At 42.4% G+C, this 21,115-nt stretch overlaps 1 protein-coding gene across 1 annotated transcript; it reads left to right on the forward strand.

Moving 5' to 3' along the window:
• The first annotated feature begins 1,526 nt into the window (after positions 1–1,526).
• TM4SF1 (transmembrane 4 L six family member 1) lies at positions 1,527–14,999 on the forward strand. The gene is made up of 5 exons (XM_086944093.1): positions 1,527–1,838; positions 7,410–7,499; positions 7,591–7,736; positions 10,467–10,653; positions 13,879–14,999. The coding sequence occupies exons 1-5, from the start codon at positions 1,662–1,664 to the stop codon at positions 13,891–13,893; spliced, it is 615 nt and encodes a 204-aa protein (XP_086800219.1). The 5' UTR covers positions 1,527–1,661; the 3' UTR covers positions 13,894–14,999.
• Positions 15,000–21,115: the final 6,116 nt, after the last annotated feature.

The raw sequence follows: 21,115 nt of genomic DNA on the forward strand, positions 1-21,115 counted from the left end.
GCCAAATGTATTTGTTATTGACAGAGGCAATCCAGGCTGAAAGGGAACGGGTAGACAAGTTCACGAGGTAGGATCTTTAAGTTGAAATAGGAAGTTAGGTTAGATACTGGTTAATAATCATAAAGGTTAAAGTTGAAAGGTCAAAGAGTAAAGGTGAAAGGTTAAAAGGTCACAGTAGGGGGTACTGAATTGCAGGTTTAAAATGTTGTGTGATGGAACTTTAGGGGTGGGGTAGTTTAACATAGGTAACATTTTGTATAGTGAGGTTGTAGTTTAGTAAGGCATCAGGCCAAGGGCTTTTAATTGTGATGTGCACCTGTTTCAATAAAAGCAGCCTTTTTTCACACTATTTCGGTGTCAGGATACAACACAGTGGTCTGTGCTGCTTTCCATATTCCCCAAGGGCGTCTTGGGGGGCAGCTGAGTGTAGGGAGGTCTGCCTCCCGGGTTGTTTGGGGAATGGAGGCGGGTCAGGGGACTGCTTCATCCCCGTTGGGCTTATTGGGCTGGTTGGGCTACATTATAGCCCAAAGGATATTTATTCTCCCATTTTGTTTGACCAGCCACCATTTTGTGGTATTCACGGAGGCTGGTCATATGCATAACAGAGGTCCCCCCCCCCTCCCCCAATTTCGCTTTTGGGCGTAATGAATTTTTCCGGCTCGCAAATTGTTTTTTGGTTGGCTTTGCGTTGGAACAGGTGTACAGGGTGACTAAATGATAGTTTTGGGGCTGTCACCTTAAAGCACGTGCAGGGGCAGTTGGCAGTCAAGTTGGCATGTTTTAGCCAAGTTTATTCGCTATTGACAGAGGCAATCCAGGCTGAAAGGGAACGGGTAGACAAGTTCACGAGGTAGGATCTTTACAGTGCATTAGGAAGTTAGGTTAGTTACAGGTTAATAGTCGTAAAGGTTATAGTTGAAAGGTGAAAGGGTAAAGTTCAAAAGGTGAAAGGTTAAAGTTCAAAGGTGAAAGGTTAAAAGGTCACAGTAGGGGGTACTCAATTGCAGGTTTAAAATGTTGTCTGAGGGAACCTTAGGGGTGGGGTAGTTTAACACAGGTAACATTTTGTATAGTGAGGTTGTAGTTTTGTAAGGCATCAGGCCAAGGGCTTTTATTTGTGATGTGCTACTGTTTCAATAAAAGCGGCCCTTTTCACACAATTTCGGTGTCAGAGGTCTGTACAGCTCTCAATATTCCCCAAAATTGCACATTCAGAAATTCTCAATCCTGTCCCCAGGGCCCACTTCTAAACTCACGCCCAGCCACAATACGTTATTCTAGCAACAGCTTCAACGAAACCCATTCCGAAATTAGAGAGGCCAATTGTTTCACTCTGACAGGCTCGTCACGCTTCTGGTGACGTAGCAGAGGCCATTGCAAATAGAAACTGCCCAACGAGCTATTTTAGCCCTTTCCCCAATCATGTGCTTTGATTTGTAAGGCTGTGACTTACTCACCTGGCATGTTTCCACCTCAGTCCGACCCACTGCATTAAGCTTTGCCTGTTGTGATTAATGCACGGTAAACATGCCTGCGCCCAGTGACTCAGTGCCCTCTATTTAAGAAGCTGAAGTGAAGAGAGAGACAGATTAAACACGGCTGGGGCTGGTCTGCAGGTACTTCAAGGTCGAGGGCTGAAGTTTTAGAACATCACGAAAATGTGTTTCGGAAAATGCGCTCGCTGCATCGGCTACCACCTGCTCTTACTAGCGCTACTCTGCATCGTAGCGAATATTTTGCTTTATTTTCCAAATGGGGAGACAAAGTTTGCCAGCGAAAACCACCTCACGACTTACGTCTGGTATTTCCACGGGATTGTCGGGGCAGGACTGCTGGTAAGTAAACCCGTCATGTTTTTAAGAGATGTATTTTTCTTGTTACCTTTCATGTAAAAAAACTCCGGTTCGATTCTAATGTTTAGATTTGCGTCTTTTTTCCTGACCCTCGCAGGTCAGTTCTGTTCTGCCCCTTTTCGTCTGTAATCCCATGCAGGGGCACATGTTTTATTTATTTAATAATTGTAAAATATACGCCGGGCACTTCACATGTAATAGTCTGTAGTCAATGGTAGTTATACATTTGAGTAACATAATATGGGAAAGGTAGGGTTGGACAAAACAAAAGTGGATGTAGTTACTTCATTAGGAACGGACCGAGATATTATGAATTAATTTCTTGCCATACTTCCAGAAAGGGCGCACATGCCAATATTTTATAACATGAAAGTGTGAGATTTTGAAACAAATACGGGAAATGTATTTTCACTATTGTCTTTTATAAAAAAAAACAGGTGTAATTTTAGAGGAATATCGCTAAAATATTATTTTTGGCATAAAAATAGGGATTCTCCAGCTTGAATCGTGCCTCTTGGCATGTGTGATAGAACCTTACAGAGTAAAGGGTTGAAGACGCTGTTGGCTTCGCGATAGAAGTGCCACTGGTTGCATGATTTGGTGTAAAGAGTGCAATTAATATTTATTTTTGAGAACTGATATAGTTTGCACATTAGTTAGCTAATAACTGCATTTTGGCCTGAGACCTCTGATTAGAAAATTTAATTCTTGTACAAACTCCTGAGTTGGGAAAAACACATTGGCTTAAAATGTTATAGTTCCAAAAGAATGTTCTGGGAATTGTGCTTGGTGGGGCTTGGACCCGGAGTCTATTGTGTTCAAAGTTTGTCCCTGGAGTCGAAAGGTTTGGTTTGTATTATTTGTATGTGTTTTTCATATAGCACCTTTAACAATAACCATGCCAGTGGCTTCTTGAGTCTAAAACAGACCACCTTCTTCTCTGGACCACATTGACTCTAAAAGGGATAAACTATTGGAGTTCTTTCTACAGGTAGAGGCCTCATTAGCCTCATCCATGCTGGTGACGAGCTCAGCTCATAATAGAGTACAGTTGAGCTCCCCTCATGACGAGCTGAGCTCGTCACGGCCGTTGGAACGTTCTCACGCGAGGCTGATTACCCCGCTGTGCTGAACGTTCTAAAAACGGGTGCGGCCACAGCGTGGGGAAAACACCCCGCAGCGAACGGGTTAAGAGTGCCCCGACTGTGGGGGTGTTTTTTCTGCCGCCGAGGAGTTAGCAATAACAAGGACGCCTTTAACTTCTGAGGTGTGGAATTAATTGGGATTCTGAACTGAATCCCTTGACCAATGAAGGATCGACTGGTTGTAATTCTGGGTTTGATTCCGCCTGTTGTTCCGTATTTTCCTAGTGTTTCACCAAGAGATCTTGGCTGCCTTTAGCAGGAGAAATCTTGGGGTGAAACACCACAGTTCAGTAGTGGTCGTGTGTATATCATAATTTGGTTGAGGTTGGCAACTGCTGTTGCAAGCCCCTTCTGAATTAAAGGGAACCTCGTAATGAAGATTTAAATTTGGATGGCCGAAGGAAAATTAAGTTATATTATCTTATGTTAGGATGATTTTCAGAGAGCATTGTCAGCTGGGAGCGTATTCTGGCACTGAGCAGGTGTGAGTCAACCATATGAACTCTAGAGCCTATTTGGACTACTTGAAAAGGCAGGTCTTTTGCGGAATTCAAAAAGTGAGTAGGAGGCTCTTATGTGCAGGGACAGAACATTCCACACTTTAGGAGAAGGCACGACTGCCGAGTCTGGTTTTCCGTATAATTGCGATATGTGCAAGTAGGAGTCCGGACCAACTGAGGTGTCTGGAAGGTTTGTGAAAGCAGATGAGAATGTTGAGATATGAAGGCCTCCATTATGTAGTGCCTTGAAAGTGTGGGTGAGGAGTTTGAATTGTACTTGTCTATATATGGGAAGCCAGTGGAGTTCTTCCAGGTGTGGTGTGATGGGAGTGCAGCGTGGGAGTTTGAGATTGATTCTGACTGCGGGGGAAACAACCTTTACAACGCAACTTTTACAACGCACTACCATTACAACGAAACTGTTAAAACGCAACATCCATTACATCGCATGCCATTACAACACAACCATTACAACGCATGACACTACAACGCATACCACTACAACACATGTCATTACAACACAGTCATTACAACGCATACCATTACAACGCATACCAACACAACGCATAGTATCCTTATACTATCCAACACTTACCCTACTGTTGCACCCCCTGGAGTTAGAATAGTAATTTTTACCCCTACACTATCCAACACTTACCCTACTGTTGCACCACCTGGAGTTAGAATAGTAATTTTAACCCCTACACTATCCAACACTTACCCTACTGTTGCACCCCCTGGAGTTAGAATAGTAATTTTTACCCCTACACTATCCAACACTTACCCTACTGTTGCACCCCACTGGAGTTAGAATAGTTATTTTTACCCCTACACTATCCAATACTTACCATACATGCAATGTAATGGTATGCGTTGTAATGGTAGGCGTTGTAAAGGTAGTATGCATTGTAATGGAATGCGTTGTAAAGGTAGTTTTTAAAAATTCGTTGTGAAGGCATGCGTTGTAATGGATGTAGCATTGTAAAAAATGCGTCGTAAAGGTATGCATTGTAAAAGTATTCGGTGTAATGTCATACATCCGACTGCGGCCTTCTGGATGGTCTGCAGCCATCTGGTGAGCTTTTTTTTTATCCTGGCATTGAATTTGTTTCATTAGTCTAGCCTGCCTGTGACCAGGGTGTGCATGACTGTTTTCCTGGTGCTAATTGGGAGTCGTTTGAAAACCTTCAGGAACTGAGTAGTAATTTACCCGACAGAACTCGAGAGGCCTCATAATTATCCCAAGCAGATTGGTTATGCTAATTTAGCCTACCCAATGGGAGACTATAAAAAATATCTCAATCATAAAGGCAGGCCAGTCTGAGATACATTTTAAATGCAATTAAAAATAAGACCTTAAATTTATGAACGTTATGAAAGCTTTATTAACGATCCCATTTTGACAAACCTATTATTTTAAATGGCCTCTTTTTTATCTAGAACATTTTATTGGGTTTCCGAGGTACACAAATACCAACATTGTCACAGCTGAGTAAACTGTTAGGAAGAAACAATACAACATCTGGTAGAATACCAAGACTTCATCTCACGAGGGGCAAAATCCAGGATGTAGGATAAAGTGTCCTAACCCGAAATGCCCCTTAGGAAAAGTAAGCTACCCCATTTAAATGGCAAGATGGACTTTGTACTTTTAACTGTAACAGTCCTAACTGTTGCGACTCTCTACAGGGCGTTCAGGATTACTGTTTCCTCAAAATTTCTAGGAAAACTCGACTTAACTGTAGAAAATAAGAATTAGGAAGATTTTAGAACACTACAAAATAAAGGTTGAATTAAGAAGATTTTTGAACACTACAAAATTATTCCGTAGGCGTTAATCTTTCTGTGTGGGACCACACCTGGGAATACTTGGAAACCTTTTGCATAAACTGAATGTTGCAATGAGCATCTGGGTGTATCGAAAGGGCAAATTATGGTTTCGCTGCTCTACGAAAATTCTGTTTCTTCTTTCATCTAAAATGACGTGCTGGGAAAGGGTGTGGTTTTAAGAGGCAAACGTCATACACATTAATTATACTGTGTACTTGCCAACCATAATTAGAGTGGTTTTGAAATAAACAATGCTTGTATGTTGGGTAAGTTTGCCAATTTGCAGGACAAGTTAATGGACGGGACTGCCAAGGCTATAGTTTTGAGAGAAAACAAAATGGCCGAAGAGGGGTACATGATACAAGTGCATGGCAGGTGTCAACGTCACACCGACTATAGCGAGTTTGATGTGCCTGGTAAAAAAGATACTTCATCATGAAATGCACACAGCATGCCATTTTGGAATTTGTAATGCTTCTATACCGTAATAATTCTTGTTCCCAACACCATCAGTCCAGAACTTGGCATGTAAAAACTTTATCCATATGTATGAATGATGTATTTATTAGCAGTTTTATGGATAGTTTTTAATACCGCTGATCATACGTGAAGTACAACAGGAGGAAGGGAAGCATCTGATGATACATCAATTTTTCTTCAAAATATTAGTTGTGTATTTTGAAAGCTTTTGGGTTTGGTTAGGCTCAAATTGTAAAGCCGTGAAAGAAAACTAAAATCGGTGGTTGTAGTTTCCATCTCCATTCTCACATATCAGGGTGTTGTCTTGGCTAAAACGCATGACTCTGTGATTATATTTGGCAAGGACAATGGGACATAATTCATTTGCTTACCCTCAAAATAATTGTATAAATTCAGGGGGTTTGTCCTACGTTACCAGGCAGGACACAGTAAATTTAAATAATACAAGGGCGCCTGGTCTCGAGTTTAGTGCTGTTTTTTAATTACCAGCAAACTTAGAGCTTCAAATTAATTAGACAGCTCATGTGTCATTTCACTTATTTTCAACCAATTTCATATTTACATTCTTTGATTCCATGTGCGAGGTTCTAACACATCCTGACATAAATTAAAAACACTTTGTGCAAAACAAAACATAATTTGATACAATTTCATACATATAAACAAATCGATACAATTCTATCTTTGTGAAACTTATATGTGATGGTACGCCAGAAACAGTTGTATTTCAGTCCTGCCTACTTATTTCTTTATATGTTTTAGGACTGAATTTCACCATGGGCTTGTTTTAATCTAATTTGTCCAGCAAACTGGGACACCCTTTTATTTCCTGCCCTTGGCGAAATGAAGAGCGAGTCACATTGGAAATGCCGACGCGTTTCCAAACCCGGTCCAATTGTTCGGGGTTTTCCTCAGGGCAACCTGGGTACCTTACTGTTCCAGAGCCGCATTGTCGTATACAATCTGGATGAGAAGACTTTTGTGCTTGTGATAGTTGGAGCAGCAACTCATGCTGCAGACCAGTCCTGCGTTAAAGGACGGTCTGAAATTGCCACCCCTTTTGTGTGTGCCGAAGTTCTGTCACTCCTCTGTATTTTGGCGCGTCTCCATTAGTGAGTTTGCAGCCGCGGTCGATATTTCACGCTTCGGACTTTTGGCTTAGTTCGACAATGCTCGCTCCTGCTGTTCAAAAATATGGCTACTCAAAATAATGGCATTCAAAAATCAGTTTTCTACAAAACCTGCTGGGACTTCCCATAAAAATGCCAAACCCACAGAATTGGTAACGAGTAAAACATGCTACTTACCTCTGCCTACAACAGTGAAATATACACATGAATGGGCTGCAGTGCATAACTAGAGCACATCATGGGGCTGCAGAACTCCCCTGTATCTGTACTGTAGATAATAAAAAGGATAATGAAGTGATGACAGAGGCCTATAGTTAGCCCTCTCTTGATGCCCCCTTGGTAAAAAGATGGACCCACATTTGTTTAGCTGGTTTGATAATAATATTTATGCTTGTGGAATGGCCAGCTCTTTACGCAAATAAAAACATATTGTTTTTAGAAACTTAACCTCGCCATCTTTTATTACAGATGCTCTTACCAGCCTCAGTATTTATTGGACTGGAACATGAAAATTGCTGTGGATGCGGTGGTCATGAGAACTGTGGAAAAGGCTGTGCGGTATGTTACGTGTAAAGAATTTCTGGGTTTGACAAATTTTGGTACAATTTTATGGCAATGGAATGACCCCTTCCTCGTTTTTCGTTGGCAGATGTTTTCATCAATTCTGGCAGCTGTGATTGGACTGGCTGGCTCTGCGTACTGCGTCATTATTTCTGCAGTAGGCCTAGCTAAGGGCCCGTATTGCCAGAATGCTCAAGGGGAGTGGACATATCAATTCATTAATACCAACGGAGGGTACGTATTTCTATCTTTAAATACAGTTTGTAGGTATCCAGGTTGGATACGCTAAGCTTCAAACTGACAATATTTAAGTAACTTTTTCCAGAAATGAACGGAGATGTGTTCCCGCATTCAAAGGACACAGGTTAAAGAACTGTGCCATCATCTTTTAAAATTTTTTTTATTATTCATTCTTTTGTTTTTCATTTTTTCCAACCAACCTTACAAAACCGAGAAACCAAACTTATTGGGTCAATTCATAACACGTCAAACAACCAACAAAGTTCTAAGAATACATTGTTCCTTCAGGTACCACCACAGGGCTTCATGAGCTCTTTCGTGGATAGTGGAATTCAGTTAGTTAATATGTAAAGTAAAGCTAAATCTAACTAGGTAGAGATAGAATATATAGAAAGGCAAGAGAAGTTCTAGAGATTGCCTTCCACCTTACCTAAGTTAAAGAAAACTCTTGTAGTACCACTTATCATGAATAGACTCTTCCACTGCTTCTCTTTGCGGCTCCTCGAAATATAGCAGAGTTGTCTTTTTTCATCCATCCTTTCATTGAAAGACTTCTTCAACTTTCTCCCATCCTCTCATTTTCGCCAACACGTAGCTATTTCAGCGTTCATCTTAGCCTGTATTGGGAATCCCTGTTTGCTTTGATGTTTACCTTGATTTTTTCTATTTGCCTTCATCTTGCATTTACTCCAAGTCCTTTGAAAGCCAAACCATTGCCTACTGAACCATTGGCATGCAAGGTGGCGTAATATGGCGGCCTGATTACACTATTTCTGTTTACATCAACCACAGAGTAGCACAAAGCAATAAGAGCCCCTTGCTCTACACCACCTAACTACCTACCCTACAAGTGTCTTTGAGGTATATGAGCCGTAGTCCATGTCTCAATGCGTGTACCCATGCAAACACTCAGGCGAGTATTGGCAGAAGAAATATCAATTCAATTCTTCGTCTTCTTATAGTTTGACCATGATTAATACCCCCAAAGCAAGTAGAGCAAGCACTGTTGATGGAAAAGAAACATGGAGGTAGTGCATAAAAACATTGTAGCAGCCAGAGGTTCCTACCTAACACCCAACATAAATGTGTCCTAGGAGTACTGCATTATTTTTTTATTCAAAATCATATGCCATTTTTATACAATATAAGTTTCACAATAGCTCCGGAAATGTGTATTTAGTTGAAATTTTACCCTATATAAATTCCTGAAGAGATTTTAATCACAAGTATCATCTTATAAAAAAATACACACAAAATTCTAGACAACAATTAACTTATGTGCTTTAAATTTATTAAATGCAGTCTCTAATCAGTTTCTGTGAAAACTTTTTATTGAACTATGTATGAATGCAATCAACCATATTTTCCATTAGCAGATGCAATATTATCCACAAAGTAACTTATCACAGTTGTGTCCATCTGGGAGAATTGTACTTGCCTGTTAGTTCCCTTCATAGATGTGTTGCATCTCTAGTCTACTGTTTTATCAGTGGATGATTGTGGTTCATATATTCCCCCATCACACTTCATTCCACCATCATACTTGTTCCTATCTATCAATAGAATCATTTTTCCTTTTTCCACCCAAGATATCATTGTGCCACAAAACTGTACTGCAAAACACACAAGAAGATGGACGGAATGTTGCACATTGGCAAAATATTCACCCCCAGTCACAGATCTGGGTTAAATCCATTGTTATTTTGCTAACCCTGCCATCCCAGTTCAGACAAGGCCATATGCAAATCTGTCTTAACCCTGTGCCTCATGGGAACAGTCCGTCCCGAACTGCCAAGCTATGTCTTCCCTGGACTGGAATCAAGCATCCTAGGACCGATTTCTGAGTATCAGCCGTCATCAGCCAGGATAGCTTGCCTCCAGTGGCGTAGTGGGCACGGGACCCATGTCTGGGAATACCCTTCCCACATAGGGCGAACAGCAAAACACACAAGAAGATGGACGTAATGTTGCACATTGGCAAAACATTCACCCACAGTCACAGGTCTGGGTTTAATCCATCATTATTTTGCTCACCACGCCACCCCAGTTCAGACATGGCCATATGCAAATCAGTCTTGACCATGTGCCTCATGGGAACAGTCCAGCCCAAACTGCCAAGCCATGTCTTCCCTGGACCGGAATCAGGCATCTAGGACCGGTTTCTGGCTATCAGCCGTCATCAGCCAAGATAGCTTGACTCCAGTGGCGTAGTGAGCATGGGACCCACGTCTGAGCATACCCTTCCCACATAGGGCGAACAGCAACACACACAAGATGATGGACAGAATGTTGCTGGGGTGAATGTATGACATTGTTCTGCATTCTGTCTATCAACTGTTGTTTTTGCATTTGTCATCTCCATGCCACTTAAATCAAGCAATCCTGACTGATGAGGGCTGAAAGCCCAAAACCGGTCCTACAATGCTTGCTTCCAGTCCAGGGAGGACCTGGCTTGGCAGTTCGGGCTAGATTCTTCCCATGGGGCACAGGGTCAAGACTGATTTACATATGGCTGGGTTCAAACTGGAAGGGCATGGTGAGCAAAAAACGATGGATTTAGGCCCAGATCTCTGTACTGGGGTGAATGTATGACATTGTTCTGCATTCTGTTCATCAACTGTTGTTTTTGCACAAAACTGTACCGACAGCATTTCAACTTAATGAAGTGTTTATCAATACTGCATGAATTAATTTGCTCCATACTTTATTTTTATTTTTGAACAGGTACCTGACTGACCACGACTCCTGGTCTCAATGTGTTGAACCAAAGAATGTGGTTACATGGAACGTGACCTTGTTTTCCATTCTACTGGGACTTGCTGCAATTGAGTTCATTTTGTGCCTGGTCCAAATAATCAATGCCTTCATCGGAGGACTGTGCAGTTGCTGCGGATGTCAGGATTCACAACAGGTAAGCAGACTTTGGTTTTAGCATTATATAAAATTTCTGTTTTAAAGTATTGCAGATTGACTGTAGACCTTGCTATACCATGTAAAGAGCCTACAAGAACACAACTTAAGGGCGATAGACAATCTTGAGTTCATATTATCTCATAAACCCGAATGTATGTGTGTGATTTAAGAACTGAACGATATATGCTCTTATCTGACCACAAAATCATAGATGACATTTAGGGGTCACCAGGGGTTGCACATGCAAACCCTGGCTTGCCCCTTTCGACCCTTGGCACTGCATTTACAACCTCTGGCCTTAGAGGTAGCAAAATCAGTGTCAGAAAAATATAGGCAGCTCGTCTTTATGGACATCAGTCGGGACTCCCATTTCCTTGTTTTTGATCAATTTTCTTTGATTAAACAGTGAATAATAATATATTATTCACTATTAGTGCAATACAAAATGGAGTACAATTAACTGCAATATAACCGTCCCTGTCAGCAGAGGTAAGGGGAAATGCTTTTAAATGTGTGTTGTGTGCCTGTGTGCAGGTGAGAATGTGTTTATGTGATAGTGTGCATAAGTGTGAATGTGTGAGTATGTGTGAGTGAAGGTAAAGGTCATCTGTTGTGTACTGCACATCTGCTACCCCAGGCCTTTTAGTGAATTGCACAAAATCTGTCCTCATGAACTGTGAAACAAAGAGTGAGAGAGGACATACGTATATAGAAAAAACAAAAACTAGATTACCTCTTTAACATATAGTGCCTGATTCTGATGCAGTTAGGAAATCTTCCCAATCGAATTGGTTTGGAAATGGTTTCCGACCGACTCGGATAGGGAGAGTTCGACCGACCGAGTATGATGCATCCGGATGCTTCCAGATACGAATTGGTTGGACTCAAGTTGACTTCTATGGGAGCCTATGTTTCTAACTGCATCTTAATCGATCCCTAGGTGGGAATGCCTTCCTAACCCCATCAGAATTGGGCCCTTAGTGCTTAATGCTTGATGCTACTTAACACTGCAGCAGGTTTCTGATCACTCTGAGTTTTGAAAAGTAAGAGAACTGAGGCACAGAATGATTACAGAATTTATACAAGATCACCCGGTTGTCCTCAATGGGCGAAGCCAGCATTAGTACTCAGGTATTCTGGTATGAAAGGTCTTACCCTACCATATCTCTTCTCTTGATGGTTAAAAGAGAATAACATTGGTTAGATAAGTTAGACACAAAATTTCTGTTTAACTTCCATCTTGAACGCAACTCTACACCTGTATATGAAAGAGAAAGTGCAGTAGGCTTTTCTGTTGCTAAATTCATTTAGCTAAATCTCTGAGTGAAGCTCAGGGACGTTTAAAACATTCTATTCTTTACATAAGAAATGCTATCCAACAGACAGAACTTTCTTGATGTGTCTCAACTCACCCTCAATTATGTCAATCAAGTCTTGTTTGCTTCAGAAGGGTTGCAGATATGAATCCCCCCAAGGTTCCGGGAGGTAGGGCAGCCAGGGACCCCACTCCAGAGGCTACTGAAGACCCCCCCCCCCCGGTAAAAGAAAGGCTCATGGGTGGTCAACATAGTCCCAGGCAACTGGACCTGGATTTTGCAGCCCAGCAAAGGCTGGGCTGCTCCACACACATCAAAATATCCAATTGCAATTCTTAGAATATCATGCATTATTATTTTACCACATGCCGATTATGAACAACAGTTGCCAGAGAGAATTTAAAATCTATTTATAAATTTGACGAACATAGAAAATGTTAATGTTTTGTGTTACGTACATGTGACATCTATAGCAAACTCTGGAGCCCTCTGCCATTCTTTTTGACATTGTCGTTAATGATCCAGGTTTGCTCCAGTCATAGACGTCTTGTCTGCTAACTTTACGAAGGAGGCGGTAGATACAGTTGGGTGTTGGCACCTATGAGGTTGGGGGTGAAGCAAGACACCTGGATGTTTTAGCATCTCTACATATTTACAAAGTTCTATTTGCAATGAAACCCTATCAGCCTTACACATAAATTACATGTTCAGTATATAGGGGGCTATACGTCCCATTTTAGATTGGGCTTGTCTAATTGTGTTCTAGCTGTTGTAACCTGTGACTAAAATATTCATGGCATTGACTTTGCATCCACCCCTTTGCATTCGAACAGTCCTCCTTCCCCCATCCATCCATCCACTCTGTTCAGCCATCCATCTACTCACCCAAACATCTATCCATGCATCCATCCATCCGTCCATCCATCCATCCAGCCATCCATTCAACTATACTTCCATCCATCCATCCACTCATCCAACCCATTCACTCACCCTAACATCCATCCTTCCACCCATCCATCCGCACTTCTGTCTTTGTCTACCCATGTATCTAAGCACCTCCATCCATCCACCCATCCATCCATCCTCTCACTTCTGCCTTTGCCAACCCATGTATCTAAGTACCTCCATTCATCCATCCACTCACTCACCTCTGCCTTTGTCTACCCATCTATCTAAGTACATCCATCCATGCATTCATCTATCCATTGATCCTTCCACCCATCATCCATCCATTTTGTATATCTAATGTTGTTTTGTAAAAGGTGCGTCTAAAAAGCTTCTCTTATTGCATCTTCTTGTTACAAGATCATTTCACGATAGTTTCTGCAATTCTTCCACACATAGGGACAGATTTACAAGGAACTGACGCATCTGCATGGATGCATCAGTTTCCTTGCGCCTGTGCTAAATGTCCTTGCCCCTACCATGGATGCGCTGTATTTACAATAAAGTGCTCCATGGCGCAAGGATTAACGGATGCACCAGATACTGATGCATCTGTTGGCACAAAAGTGACGCATTGCCTGAGTTGCTCAAGAAAGTGCCGCAACTCCAGCAATGTGCGACAACAGGTAGGTGAACCACAAAAAGCCCTGCGTCATTCCTTTTGCCTGGTCTGAGCAGGCGTAGGGATTTTGAAGCAGTGAAGGCGTAGAGTGACATAGTGAAATGTTGTAAATTTGACTGCATCAGATCTACATGGCTTTTTTGCGTGGGAATGCAGGTATAATGCGTCACATTGTAAATTGACTGCATTGTTTGCGTCGCCGTTGCGTCAAAAAAAGTGACGCAATGGCGGCGCAAGGAGGCGCAAGGGGCTTTTAAATCTGCCACAAACTTTTTATAAATGTAAAGGTCTTTTAATTGCGAACAGTTTACTCAAAGAAAAGTTTTGTTTTTCTCAACAGAGCTACGCCTGCTGAAACATTGACTGACGAACTGGAGCTGTGTTACCCGACCCTTAGCGTGTTTTAACCGTAGAGGACGCACGTTCGAGCACTGTGTAAATTTAATTGTACAGCCTTTTATATCACTGTTTAAATTATATATGTATACTGTGTTACACCATTTTGTACTGAGCCTTCTGCGGGGCAGACGTGGCTTTGAAGTACTAGTACGAGATATTTATATATATACAGTTACTTAGCTGTGGTAGCGCACAGACTGCAGAGCACTTCCCGCCAATTCTGAGGAGAATCATCTCTGCGGAGGTCGATGAAGAAACGCGAAGATTGTTTTGCGAAGCGATGTATAGCCACAACAAGCGTGTCTTTTACACCATTAGAAGTGTTAGTAATGGCGCCCAGTCTTTGAGATTTCCTCCGTGGCGTTTCCCAAAGTGTCAAAAGTGACCAAAAGGTGTACTTTCAATAATTCCAATATATAGCTGTAAAAAATATCAATTGGATGCCTTATTATCATATATTTTCTAAAACAGATGGACTATTTGAAAAGCCTTCGTTGATTATTACTTGCGTAAAAAGAAGTAAATTCCTATTTTTAAAAAGATATGCCTTTCCTGCATTATTATATTTCAGACAGATATGTTTTGAGAATATTGAAATGTTTATATTAAAAGGTAATACATACTTATATATGTGATTTAAATTGTTCCTTTTCGGCTTGACTAACAGTAGCGTGGCAGTAGCCCATTAAACATATTAAAAAAGTAATACAATGATTTTAGTATCTGCAAAATTCTATTCATAAAATGTTTTATATAATTGTATACAACTGGTGTACACCTCAGTTGCCCTAATTACTTATGTGTGCACAACAGAAGGTTCTGAGATTGTGAAGTTACAGAAGAAATCTTCTTGTAGACTATCTCCTCTTTTCTCTCTTTTTTTCCCCTTTAATCCACTCTTATTCTTCTAGCAAGACAGTGGAAAGGGGGACAGCCAAACATATATACCCCTTACCTGTACCCTTGACAAGGGCAGCCAGTTTGGGCTGTTACCCTGTAATGGTAAAGCGATGATAACTGTATGTATAAAATGTAATAAAATACTTTGAAATGAAAAAGAAAGTACCCTGCAAAGATTTTCGTGGTGTAAACTGTGCCTTGCTCCCATCCCAGGTAACGTATTCAGTCTAAAGCGCATTAATTAGTAAAACTGACATTTCCAGACTTCACTTTGCTAGATATGAGGCTCACCCTAGAAATGTTAACAAATACTAAATATACCTATAATAATAATTTTTGCTGATTGATGACACAAAGATTTGATTGACTGACAATTGTTTTGTCGTTTCTTTGGCCCAGCGTCTGAATAGTCCTCAAAGGGCCATATGTATCAAGCCTTTTGTGAATCGCAAAGGCCGAAATTCGCAAAAGGCTATTTTGCATGATTTGATATGTATGAAACAATCGCATCTTAAGGTATCGCAAATACTAGCGATTCCTTAATTTGCCATAGCATTTAAGGACTCGCAATTTTGCGATTCCTTAAATGCTATGTATGAAGCTTTTAAGAATTGCGATTTCAGGTTTAGAAATCGCAAATTACCACCAACTTGTAGTTGGTGGTAATTTGCGATTTCTTGTAAATATGCACAATTGTGCATTTGTGAGGGTGACATATGACGCACATACATGCCCATTGGGCATGTATGTGCACCATATGCACACACATGTAATTTACAGGGGTGCAGCAGGGTGTCCCTGAGACACCCCTGCACCCTTGCAATAATTCTCAAATTGCGATTAGCAAATTGCGAATTCGCAATTTGAGAATTATTTGGAAATCATTCCTATGGGCCTCCTGGCACATAGGAATGCATTGGAAATGATTCCTTAATTGCGAATTCGCAAAATGCGAATTCGCAATTAAGGAAGCTGAAGGAATCGCAAAAAAAAGCGATTTTCTTCATACATACCATTTTGCGATTCCTAAATAGCGATTCCTTAAAAATCGCTATTTAGGAATCGCAAAGCGGAACTATGATACATATGGCCCTTAGGGTTTGGATCATAAAAATCAGCAAATACTTTTGAAATCCCAGCAAAACACCTAGCCATACAATCTAGTTTTTTGAGCGACCTCTCGCAATATTTGTTATTTTTCTTTAAATATAGACATCAAGAGAGTGACAATTGGCTCGACTCAGTTGAACTTGATGTCATTCCATCTTTTGTTTCTGATTCAGTATTCTTTTTGCACTGGCGCCAGTACAGTTCTAAATTAAATGAGGGGTTTTAGTAGTGTGGTGCAAACAGAAGCATATACCAACTTGCTGGCACTAGGGTTTTTAAGCAGCGGCTGCTCCTCCGCTATGGCGGAGGAGCATCTCCCCCCAAAAAAAAGTCAGGAAAAGAGGAAAAAAAGACACTCTTTTTTTTTCCTTTCCTGCCGAGTCTTGGGGACCGGAGCCTGGGGGGTGATCGGTGATGACACTGCGGAAATGGTAGTGCACTCACTTCACTGCGCATGATGGTTTGGCCGGCCGTCTAACGTCTCTCAAGCCCAGCTGCATTGCAAGGGTTGGTAAGAGCAAGCAGAGACTCCCAGTCTGTACTGGATCGCTAATCGAGGGCGCTCTGACCAATTCTGAAGCTGCTTTCATGCGAGAGCTGCTGCAGGATTGGCTGCAGGGCAGGCTGCGGCCTGTGCCTGAAGAAGAGGAGCGTGACGTGGGACGCAGCCGGCAGAAGATACTTTTTTTATTATTATTTTGGATTCCTCCCCCTGCCTTCGCTACCCAAATACCCCCCTCACAACCCCGCCACTCATAGTAAACACCAGCCGCTACTGTTTTTAAAGCAGAACATTACAGAGACTGTGGAACCAAAAGTGCTTTGCATCTAGGCATGGCAACTGCCTGTTTATCTATGTAAAAGAATAATAACTGGAGAGCAACAGTGTCAACACATAAACTGGCCCTACTAACCTAGTGTGGCTTAGTGTCAAATGAAGTCTGTTCAGACAAGGGTCAAGCAGAATATTGTATAAAAGATCCGTGCATAAGATGTAATTTCCGTGAAATTACACATTTTAAGCAACTGACCATTTGGCTCTTGCCTTTGTGTTGAAATTTGCAAAATTCTCACACCACTCAACACACTGCTGCATATTTTTGACACAGTGCTGTGTTGCGTAAATGTTAGTAATTCTCAGCATTAATATCTTCTGGGCATTCATATCTCCAGTGACGTACTATAACGCAAATCAAGTAACTTCTTCAACATTGATCCTTCCAAAGTGTCTATTGGTTGGCTAGCATCACGTGATACTGTGTGATACTTCTGCACATGTGAGGAAAGGAAATGCGAGTTCACATTTACGTGGATAGATCAGAAATAATATTTGTTTCTAGACACATTTATAAATATAAACGATTAATAAATTAAACATTTAGAATACAATGTACAGATTTGTAACATCTGATTACGAAGAAAACCAAGTATAATGGTTCATTTTCTTACATTTAATTAAGATTGGTGCTGGCGATGAATGGGGATAGGGGCCTTTTGAGCACTGGCTAAGTCTCAAAACGAATGTGCAGTTTCAGAGAATGTGCTGAATCTTTGTAAAATGGGCTGCTTGCAGGCATCTGACCGGGTGCAGTGCTTAATTTGTGCCTGTGGTTTCCGGTGCTCAGCCCCAGCACTTAATTGTCAGCACCAGCTCTAATGACAATCCACCACATGGTGGCGCTGTCTTTTTAATTTCGAGATGAGCACAATAATCATGTTTGTTAAATCAATATGTATCGAAAATGAGTAATGACAGACTCTCATGACATTATTATAACTTTGTGTGGCCTGAAATAGTCTGAATTCTCATACTTATAGAAGTGTCATGTTTTGGTGTCATGTTGGTATTGTCATTGGGTGCGCTAGCAGGGTATTGGTGGTGCAGCCGGCTGTGGCCTTCCGAAAAGGACCGTGGCACTAAATGTTTTACAAATTAAGCACTGCATGGGTGCACATTCGCACATAGTACATGCAGGGATCTCGGTGGATCCCTCATTTATAGGACAAGTGCTTGAAACCTGTGCCTGACGAACCTTCTCTCCTCCAACCCCCTTTCCTCCTCCAGTCTCCCCCATCTTCCTGGCCCCACTACAGAAAAATATGACTGACAGAACAACTATACAGAAATAAACAGCTTCCACATAGTATACATTACCCGTGTACTACTATGCAGAAATACAAGTTTCAGATACTGATACATAGGTCACAAATGCAACATATTGCTGCCCTATAATCATTATGTATACTGATATGAACGAAGGAGGCACACATACCACTGTTCACTGATAAAGTACCACAGCGTGGAGTCTCACAAACTACTGCTACCACTAAACACACATGCAAAGAACACTCACACAGCACCTCACAGAAATTGATTGTCCAAATGCCCACAGTAAAAGACAACTTCCAGACTACATGGCTAGTTCTTGCAACAAAACAATACAACATCAAAGTCTGTAAAGGCAGACAATTTCCAGATACTCTGCTACAAATATTTCTTATTCCATATCCCATATCACAGAGCAGGAATGGCCAAGTCAAGCTACTGCTGGACACAAAACAGTGTCAGAATTCCCTTCTGTAGATTCAAAGGAGCAGTGCATGAATGGACAACAGAGTCTGTATTGCAGATGGTGCCCTGGTGGCACAACGGGCATTTGCGCCGGCTCTGAATGCCCCGGGGCACTTTGGTATTATAGAAGGAGACGCAGACGCTTGTGCATCCTCTTTTATAATACCCACAGGACTGGCTCACTTAACCCCTTGCATGCTTGTGACGGAACCGTTCCATCACAAGCCTCGAGTGAGATGTGCTTGTGACGGAACGGTTCCGTCACGGCCCGCTCGCCGCGCCTGCGTGGCGCGAATTGCGCGCCTGCACTGACGAAATAATGGGCGGGCGGGTTCGTGATGGAACCGTTCCGTCACAAGCACAGCACACCCGCGAACCGTGACGGAGCGGTTCCGTCACAAGCACGGAACCGCCGCGCGGCCGCCCCACCCCCTTAGCGCTGCGGCGGAATAGCCGCCGCAGCGAAGGGGTTAATGCGCCAGCGCCATCAACAGAGTGTGTTCTCTCATTTGCATAGGGGAGTGCCCTATGCAAATGAGGGAATTCCTTCGACTCTGCGCCCGCGCCATATTACAGGAGGGCACAGAGTCAACGAAGCCCTCAGGAGGTGCGCAAACAGTGATAATGAGTAATATGGACAGAAGTGCAAGTACCCTATTCCAGAGTGGGTACTTGCTTCTGAGAAGTGCCAGTACTCCTCAGTTAAAAGTACTGCAACTCTGCTGAGAAGTGCTGCTTCTCTGCCTTTTAAGGTAAAGAAGTGCCTATTTAAAGGACTGTAAAAGAGATGAGACAAGGCCCAACCCTCACAGCTGTTTTGCTCCTAAGCCCGTATTACAGATGGTGCCCCGGTGGCACAACGGGCACTTGCGCCGGCTCTGAACGCCCCAGGGCACTTTGGTATTATAGAAGGAGATGCAGACGCTTGTTCAGCCTCTTCTATAATACCAACAGCGCTGGCTAACTTAAAGCGCCAGCGCCATCAACAGAGTGTGTTCTCTCATTTGCAAAGGGGAGTGCCCTATGCAAATTAGGGACTCCTTTGACTCTGCGCCCGCGCCATATTACAGAAGGGCACAGAGTCAACGAAGGCCCCAGGAGGTGCACCAACAGTGTACCATTTAAAAGGTGGTCGCCTCCTGACAGAAGCCCTCTGCGGGGGTAAACCGGGTCCCATGGACCCCCCAGTCATCCCCTTGCAGGCGGGTGCAGTCACTGACTGCACCCCCTGCAAGTGATCTCTAATCCCCTTTGAAAGTACAGGCGGGTGCAGCCAGCACTGTGAAAACACGGAGCGGCTTCTCCATATTTCCACATTAATGCGCTGCCCCCAGGGTAGCGCGAGTTTGCGGCTGACCTGGAGGCAGCGCATACAGCATAATGCGGCGCATTATCACTGTTTGCACCCGGCGCACCTTTTGAAAGGTGCACCAGACGCAGTGATAATGAGTAATATCGACAGAAGTTCAAGTACCCTACTACACCAGAGTGGCTACTTGCTTCTGAGAAGTGCCAGTACTCCTCAGTTAAAAGTACTGCACCTCTGCTGAGAAGTGCTGCTTCTCTGCCTTTGAAGGTAAAGAAGTGCCTATTGAAAGGACTGCAAAGGAGAATAGACAAGGCCCAACTCTCACAGCTGTTTTGCTCCTGTGCCCATATTAATGAGGCACACAGCTACAATTGTCGACTGTGGGCATGGTTCAATGATGTGGCGCATGCGCACAGGCAAAGGGGATATCTTGCATGCACGTGGCAATGCCCTCTACCAAATGAGGTCTTTGTGCCAATGTGATTGATGTTACTGAACAACTGCAGGCTGCCTTGTAATCTCAAAGTGCACTGAAAGTGCTAAAATGGGCCCGAATGCTAGTTATGTAATCAGAGTACAATAGTTCTGGTTTACTTTGACCGAAATATCGCACCACAAAAATGTTGTGACCCAAATTTCAACTACAAAAATATTGTGAAGTGAAGTACATATAGGTAGGTATAGCTTTATCTCCACAAATATCTCCCTTGATGGCATATATATTCAAGGTTCCTGGATGTGGAGTTAAGAAAAGTAAACCTATACGTACCGGTAAATGGGGCATATTACCAAGCAATAGCGATAATTATCGCTATTGCTTGGTTAGAGACAAAAATGTACCGCTGAGCTGCGGCGATTTTTACCGCAAATAAACCTTGGTATTACCAAGGTTTATCGCAAATGCGATACAAATCGCCGCAAATGAATAAATATCGCTGAAAAGTCAGCAATATTTATGCATTACTGAGCTAATGCTCTTAGCCATGTTATCCACCTCCCATTGGATAACATGGCTAAGAACTGCTCAGGGCAGGTGTTAGCTTTTGGAGATATTCGCGCTCAGTCGCTAACATCTTGGCACGCCCACTTTGCATGTCATTAGTGATAAATATCACTGACATGCAAAGTGGGGCCCAAGATGGTCGCTATCTCCTACTAGCTGTCGCTAACTGGTGTTAGCGACAGCTAGGTAATAGGGAGATAATTTTATCTCCGCTTTCTTGGCTTTTAAAGCCAAAAAAGCGGAGATAAACCCCCTTGATAATATGCCCCAATATTTTTACTTTC

Source organism: Lissotriton vulgaris, chromosome 11 (genome assembly GCF_964263255.1).
Source record: "Lissotriton vulgaris chromosome 11, aLisVul1.2, whole genome shotgun sequence".
NCBI classification, from domain to species: Eukaryota; Metazoa; Chordata; class Amphibia; order Caudata; family Salamandridae; genus Lissotriton; species Lissotriton vulgaris.

What these genes read in the sequence shown, in the direction of transcription:
- TM4SF1 (XM_086944093.1), top strand. Translation starts at nt 1,662, where the DNA reads ATGTGTTTCGGAAAATGCGCTCGCTGCATCGGCTACCACCTGCTCTTA. An exon ending in TTGTCGGGGCAGGACTGCTG is followed by an intron (nt 1,839 to 7,409) that starts GTAAGTAAACCC and finishes CTTTTATTACAG; the next exon opens with ATGCTCTTACCAGCCTCAGT. An exon ending in ACTGTGGAAAAGGCTGTGCG is followed by an intron (nt 7,500 to 7,590) that starts GTATGTTACGTG and finishes TTTCGTTGGCAG; the next exon opens with ATGTTTTCATCAATTCTGGC.